Here is an 18,346-nt window from a genome sequence, read left to right on the forward strand (position 1 = left end):
CAAATTTTTATATTAGTAACTAGCTAGCCCATAGTTTATGTATCTAAATAAAACTCCACATTGGACCAAGTGCAGCATAGAACAAGAAGACAAATACTTGCTTGGTTTATGACACTTCCACTACCAGTAATTGTCCACTGTATAGCTGGCTTCGGAAATCCTTCCACATGGCAGATTATGGTTTTAGACAGTCCACTTGGATCAGTTTTCTTTGTCATTTTGATTTGAGGTTTTCCTAAAGTATTATTAAAATTAAAATAAGATGTTGAACTGAGGTCATAAAAGCAACCAGATATCAAATTCTCAAAGAACAATTTAAATTGGTGCTCAAGTATTTAATTACCTTCTACAATGAGAGTCAATGACTCTCTTTTCTTTAGTCCTTCTACCTCTTGCAGAGCAGTTTCGCAGACATAGTTTCCAGCATCTTGGTAGTGAAGACTAGAAAATGATGGGCTAGATTTAAGCCTGGTGTTATCCTGATTAAATAAAAAGTTAATTACTTCACATGGTACAATAATAACTCTCAATGTATTTATTAGATAATAATTAAGTCTAAATTATTCTTCCGGGTCTAATGAAAATGCAAGCTTCTTTTTCTTAACTTTAGATGCTTTCAAAAATAAATTTCATTTTTTCTTTGTAGTTTTAGAGTCAGACATGTCAGTTTTATTTCAGGCTCTTGTTTACTAAATTTATAATTTGGAACAAGTTCCTAAATTTCTCAGACTCAGTTTCCTTATTTATAAAATGAGGTAATAATCTTACCATATTGAATTGTTATGAGGACTTAATTATATAAATAATATAATGTGTTTACACTAAGAGTTCTCAATCCGTAGTAACTACTCCTTATAATGAATGTAGATATAGATGAACTAGCATTGACAGACTTGTGCTATATAATCAATGATGAGTATAGATGCCTGAAAGTCATTTTATAGGATACAGTTATCAAGACAGGGAATCCATGACAAATTATGAGCCATGACAATTATGACAAAATGCTTTTTTAAGAAACCCTTAATAACAGCTTGCTATCCTAATTTCTATGAACAAAGGAATTAGAACATTTAATTTTAAAAAATCATTTGGTATACAGAAAATGATGCTACTTTACCAGGAATTGATATGCTCCTAAGCAGACAACTAAACATAATCCTAAGAATGTGTAGTCTTTGTCCACTATGAATTGTTTTCCATTCCCATCGACTAACTAATGGCCAGGCAATATTGATGAGCATCATTGACATTAGTCAATGAACAGCAATGACTGCAGTTCACATAGAAACTGGTTTAGCCAAGTAAGCTAGTTTTTTTAGTCCTGTAGTAAAACACTTTATGAGTGTTCATAATATTACTGAATAGTCTAATTGCCTAGAATTTATCTAGCCCTTTGACTATAAACTACTATAAATATCTTGTGTTGAATATGCAGTCTATGGAGTAACATTTTAATTTATCTGAGTTAACAAAAAGTTGTGATGAGGCTGTGGTTAAAACGAAGTGAAATAAGAAAATGAGCTTTAAGAGTAAGAGAACAAGTAACAGAGGATTTAGCGTTAAAAGATGTTAAAGAGCAATACAAAATAGATTATATTGTCATCAAGAAGAAACTCTAAGAATACATTTCCCCGCAAATTTTTAATAAAGATAATACTTGTCAACCCCTATTTCTAATGCTTCATATGTGTTTTGTCAACACATTACTAGTTAAGTGCTCCTGTTATATGCCATGCTCTGGTAAAAAATGCACTGAGTGTTTAGATGTACTGAGTGGAGGGAACATAATTACAACCATTTCCTTTGGTATTTACCTTGTCTCAAATCCTAAATTACCAATTCTACTTTCTCACTCTAAAAATAAGTAGCAATGATTGGGTCCCCCAGGTAATGGCCTACATTTCAGAAAATTACAAGAATACATATGCACTCACTCAGGAAGTACTGGCTAAGCTCCTACTATGTTCTAGGTGTTCTACTATAGCCCAGGGGTGAAAAGAGATATGTACCTACAGGAAGCGACTAATTCAGTGGAACCCACTTTCAGACACATAAGACAAGTTTCAGCAGAGAGACAGAAATTTATGTGACCAGAGTACAGTATTTACACTCAGTAAGGCTTGAGCTGGAGTCTCTACTCTGTCGCTTTATGAGTTTTCTGATTTCTCGCACCTCAATCTCTTTATGAATAACACGAGGAAATAATAAATGGCCTACATATTTCACAGGATTGTTGTAACTGTCATGTGAAAATAATGTGGGTTAAAACACATCATAAATTGTTAAGCCATAAAGTATATAGCTCTACATAGGTGTGTCCATGAGCATGTGGGTATGAGTACAATTAATATATACACATAACTAAATCAAATTAATGCCACCCTAATTAAGTTTCAGAGCATCAATTATAGATGGCATATTATTGGTGAGTACCTCTAAAATTTGATTGTGACATGATTTGTATTATTATATATAGAGAAAGAGTATGAATGTGGGTGCATAAACACATTACCCATGGATGTACACATTTGAGTATAATATAAAATGAGAAAGAAGCCTAAGAGGAATCAGTTCAAACAGTAGAATACCATCAAAGAATATTACTTACTTTCATCCATACCACAGTTGCGTTCCTACTAGCAGATATCGTGCATGACACAGGCAGGGCATCGCCGATCTGCTTGGTCACTTCCCCACTTGGATTTAAGGACAAATCTAAATCTGTGAAGCAGAAAATCTGTTTGAAATGCAAACTCCAGGAAAGTAAGATAGTCAAAATATTTTGGAGAAGAAGCAACAACAAAAAAATCAACCCTCCAATTGCACTTGAAAACTCAGAACTGATTTATGCGACTGAAATAACTGAACAGTAGCATAATCAGTCATTCTTCAAGTCAGCTTTGAGACCAGTTTAGACAAATGAATGGTCAATCTAATTGATTGTGCATTTATTTGCAGTTAACATGATTGATCTTTTCACTGCATATAAGTACTCCCCTGGCTCTATCACCTTAAGGAAAAAAAATTCCTAAATCACCTCTGTAAGAATATAAAGATGATGACTAGGTAAATATTATTAAAAAAGGGGGAGGGAGGGGTAAGGCATACCATGGGAACATCAAGTATATTTAGGTGATAAATTAAAAAGTTATTAGGTAGCATGTGTAGTTTCTTCAGTGAGAATTGACTATAATAGTTAAATACTTTTTAAAAATTCTATTCTATTTGTCATACATTTAAAATTTTAAATAAGATCTATTGTTAGGTATACTGCTAGCAGATATCATCTTTTAAAAATAGAGTATATACGCATCTAAGGACGTATAATCTTTCAGATGGAAACTAATTTCTATAAAAATCTTACTGTCATAGTACTGTCTGTATGAGGAAAATCCGATTCAATAGAGCAAACATTTATTGTACAGCTACTATGTTCTGAGCACTGATGGGAGACACAGAGATGAATAATAAGCTTACAATTTATAATTTTTGAGGCAGAGGGAATATGTACCCAATACATAGCAGCATAAATATAATCAGCATCTAGTAGCAAATGTGCTGTAAATTAGGAGCTCAATAAATAGTTGTTGAAAAACTAAAAGAAGGACTACAAATGTTGGTACAAGAAAAGACTTATGAGAGTTTAGAGATCAGAGCCAAAATGGGTTTCAATGCAGTAATAAAAGTTTGTATAGGAGGCAGTTTTGGTTTTGTGGCCCCTGATGGTTGAGAAGGGCTTTGTAAGTGGCGACGTAGAAAAACCTTCTACCACATAAGCAAAGGCAAAAAAGTGAGAGAGCTTGGCAGATTTCACAGTAGTGGGTAATCTAGTATGAAAGATTATACTATGTAGAAGATAAATTAATTAAGGCCAGACTGTAAAGAACTGTGCTTGCCATATGAAGAGTTGGGACTTTATTCGTTAGCAGTGGGATTTTGCTGTTGAACCCTTTGCTTCTCCTTGGTTTTTACATGTTATAATTGCAATGTGTTGATTGTTTGAACATCATTTTTAATATTTATTTCTCCTGCTAGGCTGTAAGCATCATGAGGGTAGGGACCATGACTTGAGTTGTCACTGTGTATCCACAGCGTCTGCCACATGGTAGGTTCTCAAAAACCGTTGTTGAATGAATGAAGGGAAGAAGCATGTTTTCTCAGTTTCTCATTAATATTAGAACATGCATTATCACATAGAAGAATGGAGTTTCCTAAGAATATTTGGATGAATTATATTTAGATGAAAATTCTATTCAGAGTGAGTTAAAAGTTTTTCTTTGCTGAACAGTTAACTTGCCAATGATAAGATATTTTAAAGGATAATGGTGGACTATGGAAGTTCTGATGGAGAATCTATACGTGCATGAATTTGCAGAGGAATGATAGACATTTTATCAGCAACTATGGGTCTGTGGGCTGAAAGCCCTGATGACAGGTCTGTTCTATAAACATGTGCAAGTACGGGTTGGTGCTTCTCTATCCCCACTCTTTAGTCATCAATGGAAAGAAAACAATTCTTGTGTTTGGAAAGCCAACAAGCAATCAAAGATAAATGGGCAAAAATAGCATTTTTATGTTTTCATTTCATGTAATTTAGAGTAAAATGTTGAGTTGCTTGCTATACTTTTTTTTCAGCTTTTAAAGATCAATAAGATTTAAAACCTAATGTTAATGGTCTCCCTGTCAAAACTTAAAAGGTATTTAAATCCAATTAAATGCACTGAACTCCAGTTAAACTTTTATATGCTTTGTTTAAATATTTTTCTTATCACAGCTGATCAGGGAGGTACTATGTGGCTGCAGCCAACTCTTTTGCTTTATCAGTCTGTTATCTATTCCTCCCTGCCTGATCTACTAGTAATACAAATAAGAGCCTTCTCCTTTTAGGGTCCTGAGTAGTTAAACATAAACACATCATACCATCTCTCAACACTGTATGATTAGTTATTGGCCCAAAGATCTCATGAACAATGAAGTCAGAGTTATTCCATAGGCAATTCTATATGCTAGTTATAGTCTCTCACTTTACTACTTTTTTTTTTTTTTTTCCCCATGGAACTGGCTGGACAAATAGTCCCATGACTGACTAGTTCTCAGAGAAAAAGTGGCACTGTTATCCTGAGAGGTCACTATTTTTTGTCTAAAAAGTCCCCGGTGTCAGACACACTCAGATCTGTACAACATAAATATGGAGCAAACAGAGAAATGGCCTGGCTATGAATATTTCTTAACAGCCCACTGTTTTTACAGAGCTCCCCAGGGTGTGCTTCCAACATCAGACACTCAAGAGCAACCATCTGGTTACTCTATTTCCCAAGGTACCTCCTTGTATCTTCCTCAAAGTTTTAGCTCCTGTCCTATATGTTTTCCAAGCATATGGGTAGAGCGAAAGATTTAAAACCATTTCCTTAGAATGATTTCTAAAGTCTCGATTTTAAAACAAAGAACCCCCTCATACTCAATGGAATTGTAGTGGATCATGTCTAGAGGAAACATTATTAGTGGTGTTATTGGGTGCAAAAGGTGTATTAGAAAGTTTGGGCTATATCTCCAAGCAAGATTGACATTTGCCCAAAACACTCTGAATTCTACCAGGGAGCGGTTCAAATTAATTCCCAATTTCCACAATGCATCAGGTACATCATTAAGACTATCAGGAATTACAAAATGAAGAATGTGACAAATGTCTGTTTTTTATGTATATCTTTCTCTATCACATTGGAGTAAATATGACTTTGGAGTAGCTGGAGATCAAAAGCAATTTAAAGTTAAAAAAAAAAAGGTATTACAGGGTGATTTTGAAGAAGTTCTGTTTCCCCAAATTTTCTATCATTCTCTATTGAAGCCAGTAAACGGCTTTCTGTGGTCTCTACCTTCTCTCCCAAAAGTTGAGTCTACAGTAACTTTGAGTTGCTTGAGTTTGGGTGTTAATATTATTCTGTAATTAAAAAACAAAAAAGATACTTAATCTACACTTTTATGGGCCAAATGCAAACCATGTGAACCTTAAAAATACATATTTTCTTAAAAGATAAAATGAATAACTTCTTTAAGATCCATGTGTATATTTTTGTAGATGCCACAAATTGAACACATTTAGAAAAAAGATGGAGGTTTCCCACTGCCAAAAAGTTCCCACTGCAAGATTTCAATATTGCAGTGCAAATGTGGACCAAAGTTGAGCTTGTTTTTATGCACTTCAGTAAGTCGACAGATACCATATTATTCAAGAAAGACATAGCTGCAGTTTATTGGGAAAGATAGCTAAGTTAGACTATTAGAGCTCTTTTAAGTGAAATTTTTAATGAAGAATAAGGTGACTTACAGTGAACTGTGATGGTTGTTGACGCAATCATACTTTTTTTGTCTATCAGGGAGCATTTATAGTCTCCTGTTGCATTGCGCCTCACATCTGTCAGTGTATAAGTATTTGAGCTTCTTATTCCTTCGGGCTGTCCCTTTGATAAAGGCAAAATATCAGATGATTACACTTGGTAGCTACAATAAGAACAGTTGCATTTCTTGATGAAAATGGCATTTTCTCAAACTAAAAAAAGGAATGTGTTTCTTTGATTGGAGAAATGAGTGCAATTCGTATTACCTGATTTCTGAAAATATAATTTAAATTGAGGAGATAATTTACATTGTATTGATGACCTCTATTTTATTGATAGCATGAATTATATATATATGTATATATATATACATATATATATAATTTCAGTATTTTCTTTTTATATTTATGCTTTGCCTAATTTGACAGAATGATTCAAGGCAACTTTTAAAAAATGCCATATATCCAAATAAAAAAGAGGAAGGAAGGAAGGAAAAAAGAAAGAAGAAAGAAAAGAAGGAAGCAAAAGAGAGAGAGGGGAAAAGAAATAATGAAAAAGAGAAAAATAGTTATGAACTAAAAATACAAAAATATAGACGGACTAGAAATATATGTTAACAAAAAAAGATAATCACAGATATGGTTTATAAAACTAAGACACAAATTTGGCTCTGTCATCTCTGATAACCAAGGAAGAAACATAACTAGTTTCAAAAATTTCACTTGCACATGAGACAATCTGTCAATTTATTAGGAGAAACAAAGTTGTCTGTCTACATTTATAATCTTACGGTCTAAAAGAAATTACTTGTATTAGTCTTCTGAGTATTGTAGTGGGTGATAGTCTTAAACACTACTCAGTAATATAGTGGATGACATATGTAAACATATTCCTGCAGTAAAAAATGCATATAGAGTTATACATAGCTTCTCTCAATGGAAGGTTATGTCAAACAGAAACCCAGAAGAATTGTGGGAGAGCAAACGAATGTCCTCAGATGAGATCTCTGCTAGTCTGGCTCCATACCACTATGGCACCTAGAACCCACCCAAAGGAATTTTCCAAATTATCCTCTATACGTATCATTTCTTTCAGTTATGATACTGATAAGAGTTGAGGAACTGGTGCTTCAAGACTATATACAATGGCAAGATGTAGACCACAGCTTTAGTCTATCAAGCAGAATATAATGTACCACAGAACTGTACCTACATCAGAGGTTCACGGGCGTATTGAGGTAGGTATGACAGGGAGATTCAGACCATTTGCTGCCATCGCTTTTCCTTTTACAGATATCTGCTTCTGAAGAGCTGATTTTTATAGTTTATTTAGACAATGAAATAATGAGTTTTTGTAATTATGGTTTCCTGTGATCAACTTTTTCCTTATTTTGTCCCTGAAATCTCTTAACATTGAGAAAAAAGGCAAGAACATTGGCACATGCTAGAAAAGCTTTCAAAGGACGTCCTACAGGTATCCCTTGACCCCAAGAATAATATCCATTTGTCATTTAAGCTGCCCAAGTACATACAATCCTTGATGTCAGGCAGCTGCCAAGCAAGACAAAATGACAATAGTTTAGCTCAAGTAATAATCTTTAAGTACTCACTGGTAAGTAAAACAAAAACTCCTCAGGAGGAGGGTTACCATTTCCCAAACATTTAAGAGTAATATTGTCCCCTTCTTTGATGGCATTTTTTGGTGGCAGCACTTGAATTGTCACCTGCTCTGTAGGATCTGAAAGAGTCATAGATATGAGTTAACTATTTTCGTCAAGTCCCAAATTACTCTGTACGTACAATGCAAATGACTAAATTATACACAATTTTCTCAAGAAACTGGTAATGGTAATTACTTAAATATATCTTTTTATAAAAGGATTGAAGTTAATAGCTACTTTCTATACCAAGTACTAATCTTGGTTGGAGCAAAATACAAAGAGACTCTGTTACATAAAAATCAATTTCTACTTAGCAAAATGTCTTTAACTAAAGTAGGAATGACCATGATTATTTTATGGATAAAAAACTAGTAGGAACAATCTCACTATATGATTTCATTGAAATGACATTTAACTATATTATATAAATCTCTACAGTTTGGAGAGACTGGATCAGCTAGCAAAGTAGCTAACGCTATTAGGCACCCCTGCACTCTATTACATAATACCTTATATTAAATAAAAAGCGACATGAGCTGAATAACACCAGCAAGATTTTCGGCATGCAGGAGAGTAGATCTGCTTTCAAAAAAGATGAATCCTGTGAGCCAAGGGAGACCCTTAACACAATCAACAGGACTGTAAATGTATTGTAATTCTGTTTCGTTCATTGGAACCAAGATGTAACTTTTATTCCATTTTGGTCATTTTTATGGAGAAAATAGGGCCAAGGGGTAGTCTTTAGTAGAGGCTACTGCTCAACAGTAGAATGCTAAATAAATTAAAGACAGGATACGGTAGATTATATCTAGCTAACAGGAAAAAAAAGGAGATGGTGTTGGTAGTTATAAATCACCTGCTTTCTAACTTATCCACTTGTTATATAGCTGGATAATATAACAAAAAGTGAATTTCAAAATCATATGATACAAAGGTTTATTTTAGAGGACCTTTACACAAGGCTTAGTAAGTACTGAGACATGTGTCTATATTTCCGAACTGGTAGTACTAAGTCTATGAAGGCTTATTTTGCTATTAGCTATAAAGTGAGATGAATAAGTGGTAGATTTGGAGACCTTTTTCTATCTCTTGCTGCCATTTATTTACATTTCTAAGATTAAAGTGCAGAAAAGAGCTTAGAAGAGTAGTTATAGATTGCTTTTTGCCTTTCCTTAATGCTTGGGCATCTCTGACTATTTGACTAGAATGTTCTGATGATAAACAGTGATTGGTTTAAAATATTTCTTATTAGTTTTTCTTAATATGCTTGTAGTAGTTCCCTGACCAGCAGTTCCCAGTAAAGTTGGAAAGTAAATAAGTTTGTTTTTGATCACCCACTGACCTTCCATCCTAGGCCTTTCTCACACTTGCATGTGGCCCTCCTCTGACGAGTTTTGGCCTGTCACACATTACCGTGTCACATCTCTCCAATCAAAGCTGACAGCAGAACAGCTAGAAATCACAATATGTCTGACTTCTTGCTCTATTTCAAAACTTCCTTTCTCTCTGTTCCCTCCTCAATAGGCTCTGCTCTGTATTACAGAGTTGGAGAAGTAAACTGAGATCAGCAGGTTAATGTAACACATTTGATTTTTCACAGTAACTTTCTAGATGTCCACTACCATGTCTCAAACAAAATTAATGATATCTTACTCATCTTTATCTCCTGACTTTGAATTTTACTCTATTAGTAAAACATCATTCTGCCAGTTACTCTTGCTTTCTCTTTCGTCCTCTCTTATCCACTCAGTCGCCCAGTCTTAATAATTAATACTTAATATTTGCATCTGATTCTCCGCTTTTATTTCCATAAACACTTCCTTAGTCCAGGCTCTAATTAACCTACACCTGAAACAGTGCCACCAAATTTCATTCAGGCCCTCACCTTGAACTTTTGTCTTTTTTACTTCATATATATATTTTGATATATATATATATATATAAAGTATATATATCATATATATATACTTAAAAACTGTTTTTAAGTAGCGCTTTGACTATTATTACAATGATAAAACCCTATATGTATTCTCAATCTTTACATAAAGATTTAAATAAATATTTCTTAACCTGGCATCTACAATTGGCTTGAATCTAGATCTAGTGAGAATTTTCCACCTCACTGCTCTATATATACCCCTACATAATAAAAGAGTCTACTCAAATTTTCTTCCTCCCATCTTTCCAATTATTCTTCTGTCCCATCATTTATTCATTTGCTAACTAATAGTTATTTTTTGCAGGTACTATGTATAAAGTTATAAAGTTAAAAATAACATAGTCCCTGCTTTCAATGAATTTTCAATCTATTTATGAGAGCAAACTTAACACTTAAGACTATAACAAGGTAAATACTGAATATGATTTAAGCATAGGTACCACTGGTAGCTTAGAGATGCATGAGATTGGGAAGCTTCCAGTAGGAATTGGCCGTGGAGCTGGGATATGAAGACTAAGTAGGTGTTTACTAAATGATAAAGGTGAGGTAGTAACAGCATATAGCTGGGCATGTGAGTGGTATTTTACAGGAGGAAACTGGAAAACAGAACAGGCTATGGTAGGTGCAGTGAAGTGATGAAGGTTCAGACATAGTACAGGATCACATCTATAGGGAAATCAGGGCATATTAAAATCTATTGGGAGTGTGAAGATTAATCTCAGAGATCTTAGGTGTCATTGAAGAATTTTAATCATAGCAGTGACATGGTCACATTTGTGTTTAAGAAAGACATTTCTGGTAGCAGTTTGGAGTTAATAGACAGGAGGAATACTTTTTAGAAAATTGTCACAGAAAGGCAGGCCATGAAGAACGGTGGCATAATCTTAGGCAGCGTCGAGGCAGAAATCAGATAAACAAAAAGATTAAAAAGCTAGATTCCATAAAAATTCATTACTGACAGAATAGGTAAGAAATGAGTGGACTAGTGCATCTTTCTCAGGCTTAATTAAGAAGAATTTATCAAATTTATTTTTTAATTAAATTTATTGGGCTGACATTGGTTAATAAAATTATGTTTCAAGTGTACAATTCTATAATACATCACTTGTATATTGCATTGTGTGTTCACCATCCAAAGTCAAATCTCCTGTTACCATTTATTTGACCCCCTTTACATTTTTCCACCTCCATCCCTCTCTCCTTTTCCTCAGTTTAGACAACCACTAAACTGTTGTCTGTGTCTATGGGTTTTTGTTTGTTTGTCTTGTTCATTTGTTGCTTTCAGTTTTTTATCCCACACTCGAAAGGAATCAGATGGTTCTCAGCTATTTCTGTGACGTATTTCACTTAGCACGATAGCAAATTTCTTTTTCTTGAATGTACTCTTTGTCCTTTCCACTTCACGCTAGAGTAGTGGTTCTCCAAGTGTAGACCTCAGATCAGCAGCATTAGCATCACCAGGGAATTTGTTATAAATGCAAAGTGTTGGGCCCCTCTCTGCACATTCTAGATGAGAAACTAGAGTAGGGTCCAGCAATCTGAAGTGATGTAACAAGTCCTTCAGGTGATTCTGATGTACACTAAAGTTTGACAATTACTGTCCTTGGGCACCTGATCTTTTAGGGCTGTTTACCGAGTTCCTGTGACACTTACCACTTGCAACCTTGCATCGACAATTTCTTTCTGATGTAGGTGTCTTATTTCTCTGTTGGAGCAGCAAATTCTCTAAATGTCAGGACTATGTCTTAAATGCTTTTTTGTCTTTACTATGAAGCCCAGCACTGAATACATCATGCCTTCTCAAAAGCTATGCCATATGCACCCCATATAGGCAGTGAGAGTAAAATCATTTCCTTCAATAAGACCAAAAACTTTTCTGCTCACCCAACCCCCATGCCCGACATACATCTACATTCTTGTTCTTTCTTCAGTCAATTTTCCATTCTTTGTTACTCATCTTGATGTTCTTTCCTATCTTGTACTCCTGCCCTTACACACCAAGATAGTATATGTCCAATTGAATATTTTTGAACAGACAGAATTCTTCCTTTACTTACAGAAATAATAGTTTGATTTTAGATAACTGTACATGATGAAATCCAAGCAATCCTCACTTTTAAACCAAGCTGAAATGTATTTACAAAGTAAAAGGTTAAATGACCCTTCATTATTAGGGCAGAGAGAATTTCAGTTTTGTTCTTTAATAAGGTTCCATACTTTATGGAACCAAAATAAAAAAAAACAGATGAGATAAAACCCTCTGAAGGCTCTACTGGAATTTATGCTCTTTCTCCAGGATAGATGTATAAGTGCTAGGTTATTCTACAACATATGTCAGTATTACAAAAATTTTTTGTTCATTTTTTAAATAATAAAATTCTTTCTTGCATTTTTCACAAAAAAAGATATCTCTATCTCAATGCTTATGTAGTAATAATGATCATTTACTAATAATGACAATAGTATTTAATAATGAACTTTTAATGTGTAATACAGTGTACTATTTTATTATATTTTTCCGTTATTATATTTTTCCCATTTTGAGATTAGAAAACTGACACCTAAAAGTATTTATGCTACTTTTCTAGAAACACACAGTAATTTACAGGGCTAAGACTGGATTGATAGCATGTTTGCTCTTAACCATTAGATTATATTGGCATCTGTTTTACTGAAAAGAGCACAGCATTAGAGAAAAAGTTCTAATCCAGTCTCTACAGCTAATTTAGGGCAAGTTTCAGGACCTCACTTTACTGCTAAGTAAAATAATGGAGTCGGATTGGAAAATCAAGAAGATTCCTTTGTAGTCTACTATTTTATGTTTCAAATCTATGAAGTAAAGTTAACAAAACATTTTGGAATACAACATCCTATTTAACTTGTGCAATTGATCTCATTAATAAAATAAATCTCTCCATTAGAATGGAAGTTCCTTATCTAGAAGACATAAGCCTCTACTCATCTGTCATTCATTCAGAAAACCATCAGATAGCATTCTGAACACCTGTAAAATTCATGACTGTATGCTGGGCCTGAGGACTACTGGAAGGGATAAGATCTTGTCTTTAAGGAACTTAGCGTCTAGCAGAATACAGAAAAAAATGCTCATAAATAACAAAGCAGAGAGTGAAAGATATCACACGAGACATGCAAACCTTTATTTTACAAGTCTTTTAATGAGGAAGAGATTATTTTAGTGCTATGGAATGAGAGTGGGGTGGGAGTTTGGAAGTAGTATCCAAAGAGCATTTGGATAGGGATTTAAAAGATTGGTAAGCATTTGAATATTCTTTATGATGCATTGAAATTGCACAATTATATGTTGAATTACTTACAGTAAATATCAAAGACTGCTTGTTCAGAATGAACTGTTTTCTGTCCAGACGGTCCATAATATGACACAGAGCAGGTGAATGGCATTTTTATGTCAGCCTTGGTTGTTTTGTACTCCAGAGATGAAGTCATGGTATAGAGCTGAGTTACTGGGTCCATTTTCTTTGTAAAAATTATGACCACCTCTGAAGAAAATAAAGAACACTATTGATAGAATCTTTCATTAGAAAAATCACAATTCTTAATTAAATGTCACAACACCTTTGACAAGTGGTTTTGTCCTTCTCACTGTATTTAATAGGAGGGGAAATTGACATTTAATGAGGCAAGATGTCTTTTCAAAATCATGAATCAGTGACAAAGACAGAAATAGAATCATCAAATCTTATTTCCCGCTCACTTAATTAGCTTCTAGAACATGCCATAGACAGAAATAATTTTTCCCATTCTTGATTCTTCTGCACAAGGGTTAAAATAGTGTTTTAAAATAATCACTTAATGATTTAATAGCTACTTAAAGTAACAAAGCATAGAGTCATAGATCAAAAGAGGGCAACATATTTAGAAGCAGGATAGTCTAAGGAATCCCTAGACAAGAAAAAGTCAAAACAGGTCATCTGAATTTATTACCCACTTTACCCACCTCCTTCAAGGGATTGCAGTACCTTTCCACCCCTGTACCATGTGATGTTGCCAGGGGGATAACTGTCTTTTGAAACACAGTCACCCAACTGCAAAACAAATAGGAAATGTTACTTCTTCGGTTTCATCAGGGGTTGTCAATTTGGAAGCCCAGAATGCTGGGGGGCTGGGGTAGGGGCAGTTAGAATTACTCCAAAGAGTTCCTGACCCATTCATTTTCCAAGCACTGACTAAGGACTGAATAAATGCTCATTTGTATATAAAAAAATGTCTTATACATTTTAAAATACATAATAGATGCTGCAAATATTAATAAAACCACATTTATTTAAAAGCATTATCAAATTCATTTTGACATTATTCATTTTTAACATTAACTAGATAACATAATTATATTAACATTGGCTATTACCATGGTTCACAGATCTATGTGTGCAAGAATCATTAACAGTGTTAAAGTATGGCTCTGCCTCTCTAGTTTCATACTACATATATTTCAGATGATGGTACATATACTTATCATGATCTCTAATCCCCACCACTTTTCTTCAAATGTGTTTTAACTTTAATATTTAGTGTTTATCAAATAATATTAGGCAGTAAAATTTGATCTCATTCAAAAAATCCCAGACTTGCAAATCCACCCCCCCACCCCACAAAAAACGGAAAATGGAGGTATCTTGGCTAGTGAAAATGTGATTATTAGCCTACTGCTGTGCCCAAATATGGAATTCCAGTTTTGTCCTTCCTACAATGCCGCCTCCTTGCAAACCTCTGCTAATATGATCTTTCAAATCTGATCTTCTCACAGCATTACTTCAAGTTTTCAATAGCAGAATTTGTCAAAAGAATAAAGTCCAAATTCCCCACATAACATTTAAGGCTTGGCACAATCCAGCCTCTTTTTACCTCTCCAGATTTATATCTCGCTGCACTCTCTTGCCCATTGTCTTAGAACCCAAAGTTCCAGCAATGCCAATAACTTAATGTTACCCCAAAATGTCATTCTCTTTCACATCATATTACTTCAAATTATTGGGAATCTTTTTCTACCTTTGATCTGGAGAAAAGCTACTCATCTTTCATAATTCCATTAAACATTCAGCTCATTAAAACAAGAATTATGCATTTTTGTTATTCTCTCTTCTACCTTCAGAAATGGCATCACCTTCCTCCGCGTCCCCACTCTGCCAGTCAGTCTTTCTGACTGGCACCTGCAACACTGCCAGCTATACGAGGAAAAGTCTACCTTATTTGTCCCAGTACTGGAGGCCAGGAGAAGGCATTTTAATACTAAGCTAGATAAAGAAAATTAATAAAAAACAAGTTCTTACCTTTTTTAGTTGCTCTGTTTCAAGAAATGGTGCTTTGCTTACAATTTCCGGTTTAGATGGCTGCTCTAAGGTAGAGAAAGGTTTTAAGCATGGATGGAAGACTAAAAGGATGTTGTGATTTCGTTTATAGAACAATAATTCACTTACTCAAAGTAGGAAAATCAAGCAATAAAATATAGAATGGATTTCCAATATAATATGTAATTAAGAAATCTAGTTAGTCTACCTTCTTTGAATATTTGCTTTATTATCTTAAATACTATTTTAAATGCTTATAACTCCTTTGAATAAAATATCAATAATGTTTGGATGTTTTATAAACAATGAATATGGATTTGATACTGAAACAGAGGTTAATGTACTAACTGAGATGTATTATCTCCACTTGATTACCATATCCACTTATCAATTGCTTCCAACTCCTTAGGTAAAGACTTCTATCCACATGAATTAGAATCACAAGGGTATTGTTCAAAATGCAGATTCCTGAGCCCTACATGAATAAGAATCTCTGGAGGGAAAATCTGATAAATCTACATTTTAAACAAGTTCCATAGGGGATTCTTGGGCACAATATAGTCTAAGAATCATTGCTCTAAAATCATGAGAAATACAAAGTTAGTCTAGGGATGCAGAAGCCTAAGTTTCCTGCGTAACTCATTTCTTACCTTTAAGTGAAGTCACATTACGAAACTATAAATGTGGGGAAATCTTTCAAATTTGGAATCTGACATAATGAGCAGAAGTATTTTAAATATAGGAAATTTTGTAAGCATAAATTCTAATAGAGGCTTCAGGGTTGAAAAATTTAGCAACAATGTATTATTTAAACTTATTTAAAATTATTTTATTCTTAGCTGCTAGTTTTCTATCATTTATGAATACTTTTTTAACTTTTTAATTAGCTCTAACAATTAGTCTACACAAAATGGGTATTGCCTCATTGGCATCAATTTTTGTGTCGCATGGAGCAGAATTATTTTACTCTCATATAAACAGGCAATTAAAAACGATGGGTGGCGAACACATAATGCAATATATATACGCCCTACTATTGAATTGTACACCTGAAACTTACTGGATATCATTAACTAATGTCATCATAATAAAAAATAAAAGAAAATACAAATATAAAAATATAAAAAAAGAAAGATAAAAACAACCAGCCATTCTTTCTTTCATAGTCTTATTGTTTACCATCTCCAATACTTATAATTTTGATTACCAAACTAAACTAAATCGGCTTTTGCATAATTATTACTCAATTTGAAATTCAGTTATCAGAAATATTATCTACCTAGACCATTACGGAAAACAAAGATGGAGACCAAAAGTCTTTAAAGTAGCAATATGAATTATCACCAAGATTATATGCAAAAAAATGTAACCTTCTTCAGGTTAATAATGAGAGTTAATTTCCCCTTTGCAATTATATTTTATATATTACAAATTAGAATAATGAATAATAATAACACATCTGTCTATGTGTGGAACTCATGTGCCTTAATTATAGGAGAGCCTATTTACTATTAATTCTAGAAATATAATTCTCCTAATACAATTTTCATGAGAGTGATTATCTATTTTTTAACTACATAGATTAGAAACGAAACACAAAAAAAGATAGAAAAATTCAAAAAGGAAATATAGAAGACTAGAAAGGTATTACAGGGGCGATTACATTAGCACAAATAAGAACTGACATCTAATCACCTGACTGTTAGGAATGTGAACAGAAGACATAAAAAACTGACAAAAAGTCCTCGAAATAAACAGCAGTTTCTGGGAAACATATGGTGGGGGGATTAAAGCTTTCCATATACCAGTCAGCCTTGATGTTATCACTATTTTAATGTAATGTCATCATTATTCATAATTACAACTCTGAGTGGAGTTATTGCTAAAACTTTAAATTCTGTTCAGAATTTATGTTTTAAGGTGAATGTCTAATACATTTGAGAGAGGGCTGCAAACAATATATATAAACATAATGAAAATTCTTGGGGCTTAGGTAGGTAAGCCAAACTCCTCTGAGAACTAAAATCAGTTATTTAGTAAGTCCTCTCTGAAAGCTGGAGAGAGGTAAGATATTAAATTAATATATGTGGTCAATCAAAATTAACAAGAAAAAAAGTACAATTTTTTTTCATGTCTTCTTCAGTAGTATTTATGCCTGGAATACATGGAGAGATTTGAAAAATCCTCTGGAAAAAAATGGAGGCTCTTAATATAAAATGTAGGTGGGTAATTTAGCTAAGTCACAATACTTTCTAGTTCACCAAAATCATATACCTGAACAGTTGGGCACATACTTCCTTTTATGTAGAATATATTTCTTTCCTTTGCTTATAAACCTCATGATGTTTTACCAATGTATATGTGATCATAAATACTTGGTGTGTTACAATTGTTGATCCTTTACATATAGCCAGATATACTTTGCTCCCATGAATATATTCTAAAATTTATTCTTATTTCAATAAAATGAAACTGTAGCAAAACCAGGTAAACCTGATAAAAGGATGCTTAAAGTTTAGTCCTCTTTACACTGTAAGTCATCTTTTCTATTTGGAAGAGAGAGTCACAGTGAGTATTGTGGAAGAGAGAGTCACAGTGGGTATTGTGCATTTCTTTGAGTTATTTTCTCCTTAAACTTTTGTTTCAAACCCTCTATATTAACTATATATCCTGCATGTAATTTTCTTTTATATTAGCTTGTAACAATCGATGAGTATTAGTTGGAGGACCATAAAAGAGGACATGTACTATTTTAGTAAAATTGCATATTGATTCCCAAGTGTTTTAAAAAAATCTTTACATGAATTATGTTTTAATATGATTCATGGATTCATAACCAAGTTTAGAATAGAAAGGAAAAGTCATGCCCCAATTTATTTGCATTATTAAAATAATTTTGTCAAAGGTCTCCTAGCCAGGTGAGGATGGAATGATGAATGCAAAATTGATCTATATCACCACAAGGTACTATGTGATTATCAAAAACCACACATGGGATGGCTCAATTTAATATGGGAGGAGAGCAGAAAAGGCAGGTGCACTGTTACATTGAGTCAAGAGTGCTTCTCTCAGTACTTAGTCA

The 18,346-nt window shown here is 33.7% G+C and overlaps 1 protein-coding gene across 2 annotated transcripts in view; it reads right to left on the reverse strand.

Moving 5' to 3' along the window:
* Positions 1-18,346, reverse strand: part of ALCAM (activated leukocyte cell adhesion molecule) — a 185,727-nt gene that overhangs the window by 25,699 nt on the left and 141,682 nt on the right. For both annotated transcript variants that reach the window (XM_023527298.1, XM_011386271.2), the window contains exons 4-11: positions 15,247-15,311; positions 13,914-14,001; positions 13,273-13,455; positions 7,948-8,075; positions 6,329-6,461; positions 2,612-2,724; positions 344-479; positions 102-235 (exon numbers count right to left, since the gene is read on the reverse strand). In XM_023527298.1, coding sequence (XP_023383066.1) covers positions 102-235; positions 344-479; positions 2,612-2,724; positions 6,329-6,461; positions 7,948-8,075; positions 13,273-13,455; positions 13,914-14,001; positions 15,247-15,311 — 980 coding nt within the window. The remainder of the gene's footprint in view (positions 1-101; positions 236-343; positions 480-2,611; positions 2,725-6,328; positions 6,462-7,947; positions 8,076-13,272; positions 13,456-13,913; positions 14,002-15,246; positions 15,312-18,346) is intronic.

Source organism: Pteropus vampyrus, unplaced genomic scaffold (assembly GCF_000151845.1).
Source record: "Pteropus vampyrus isolate Shadow unplaced genomic scaffold, Pvam_2.0 Scaffold1, whole genome shotgun sequence".
In the NCBI taxonomy this organism is placed as follows: Eukaryota; Metazoa; Chordata; class Mammalia; order Chiroptera; family Pteropodidae; genus Pteropus; species Pteropus vampyrus.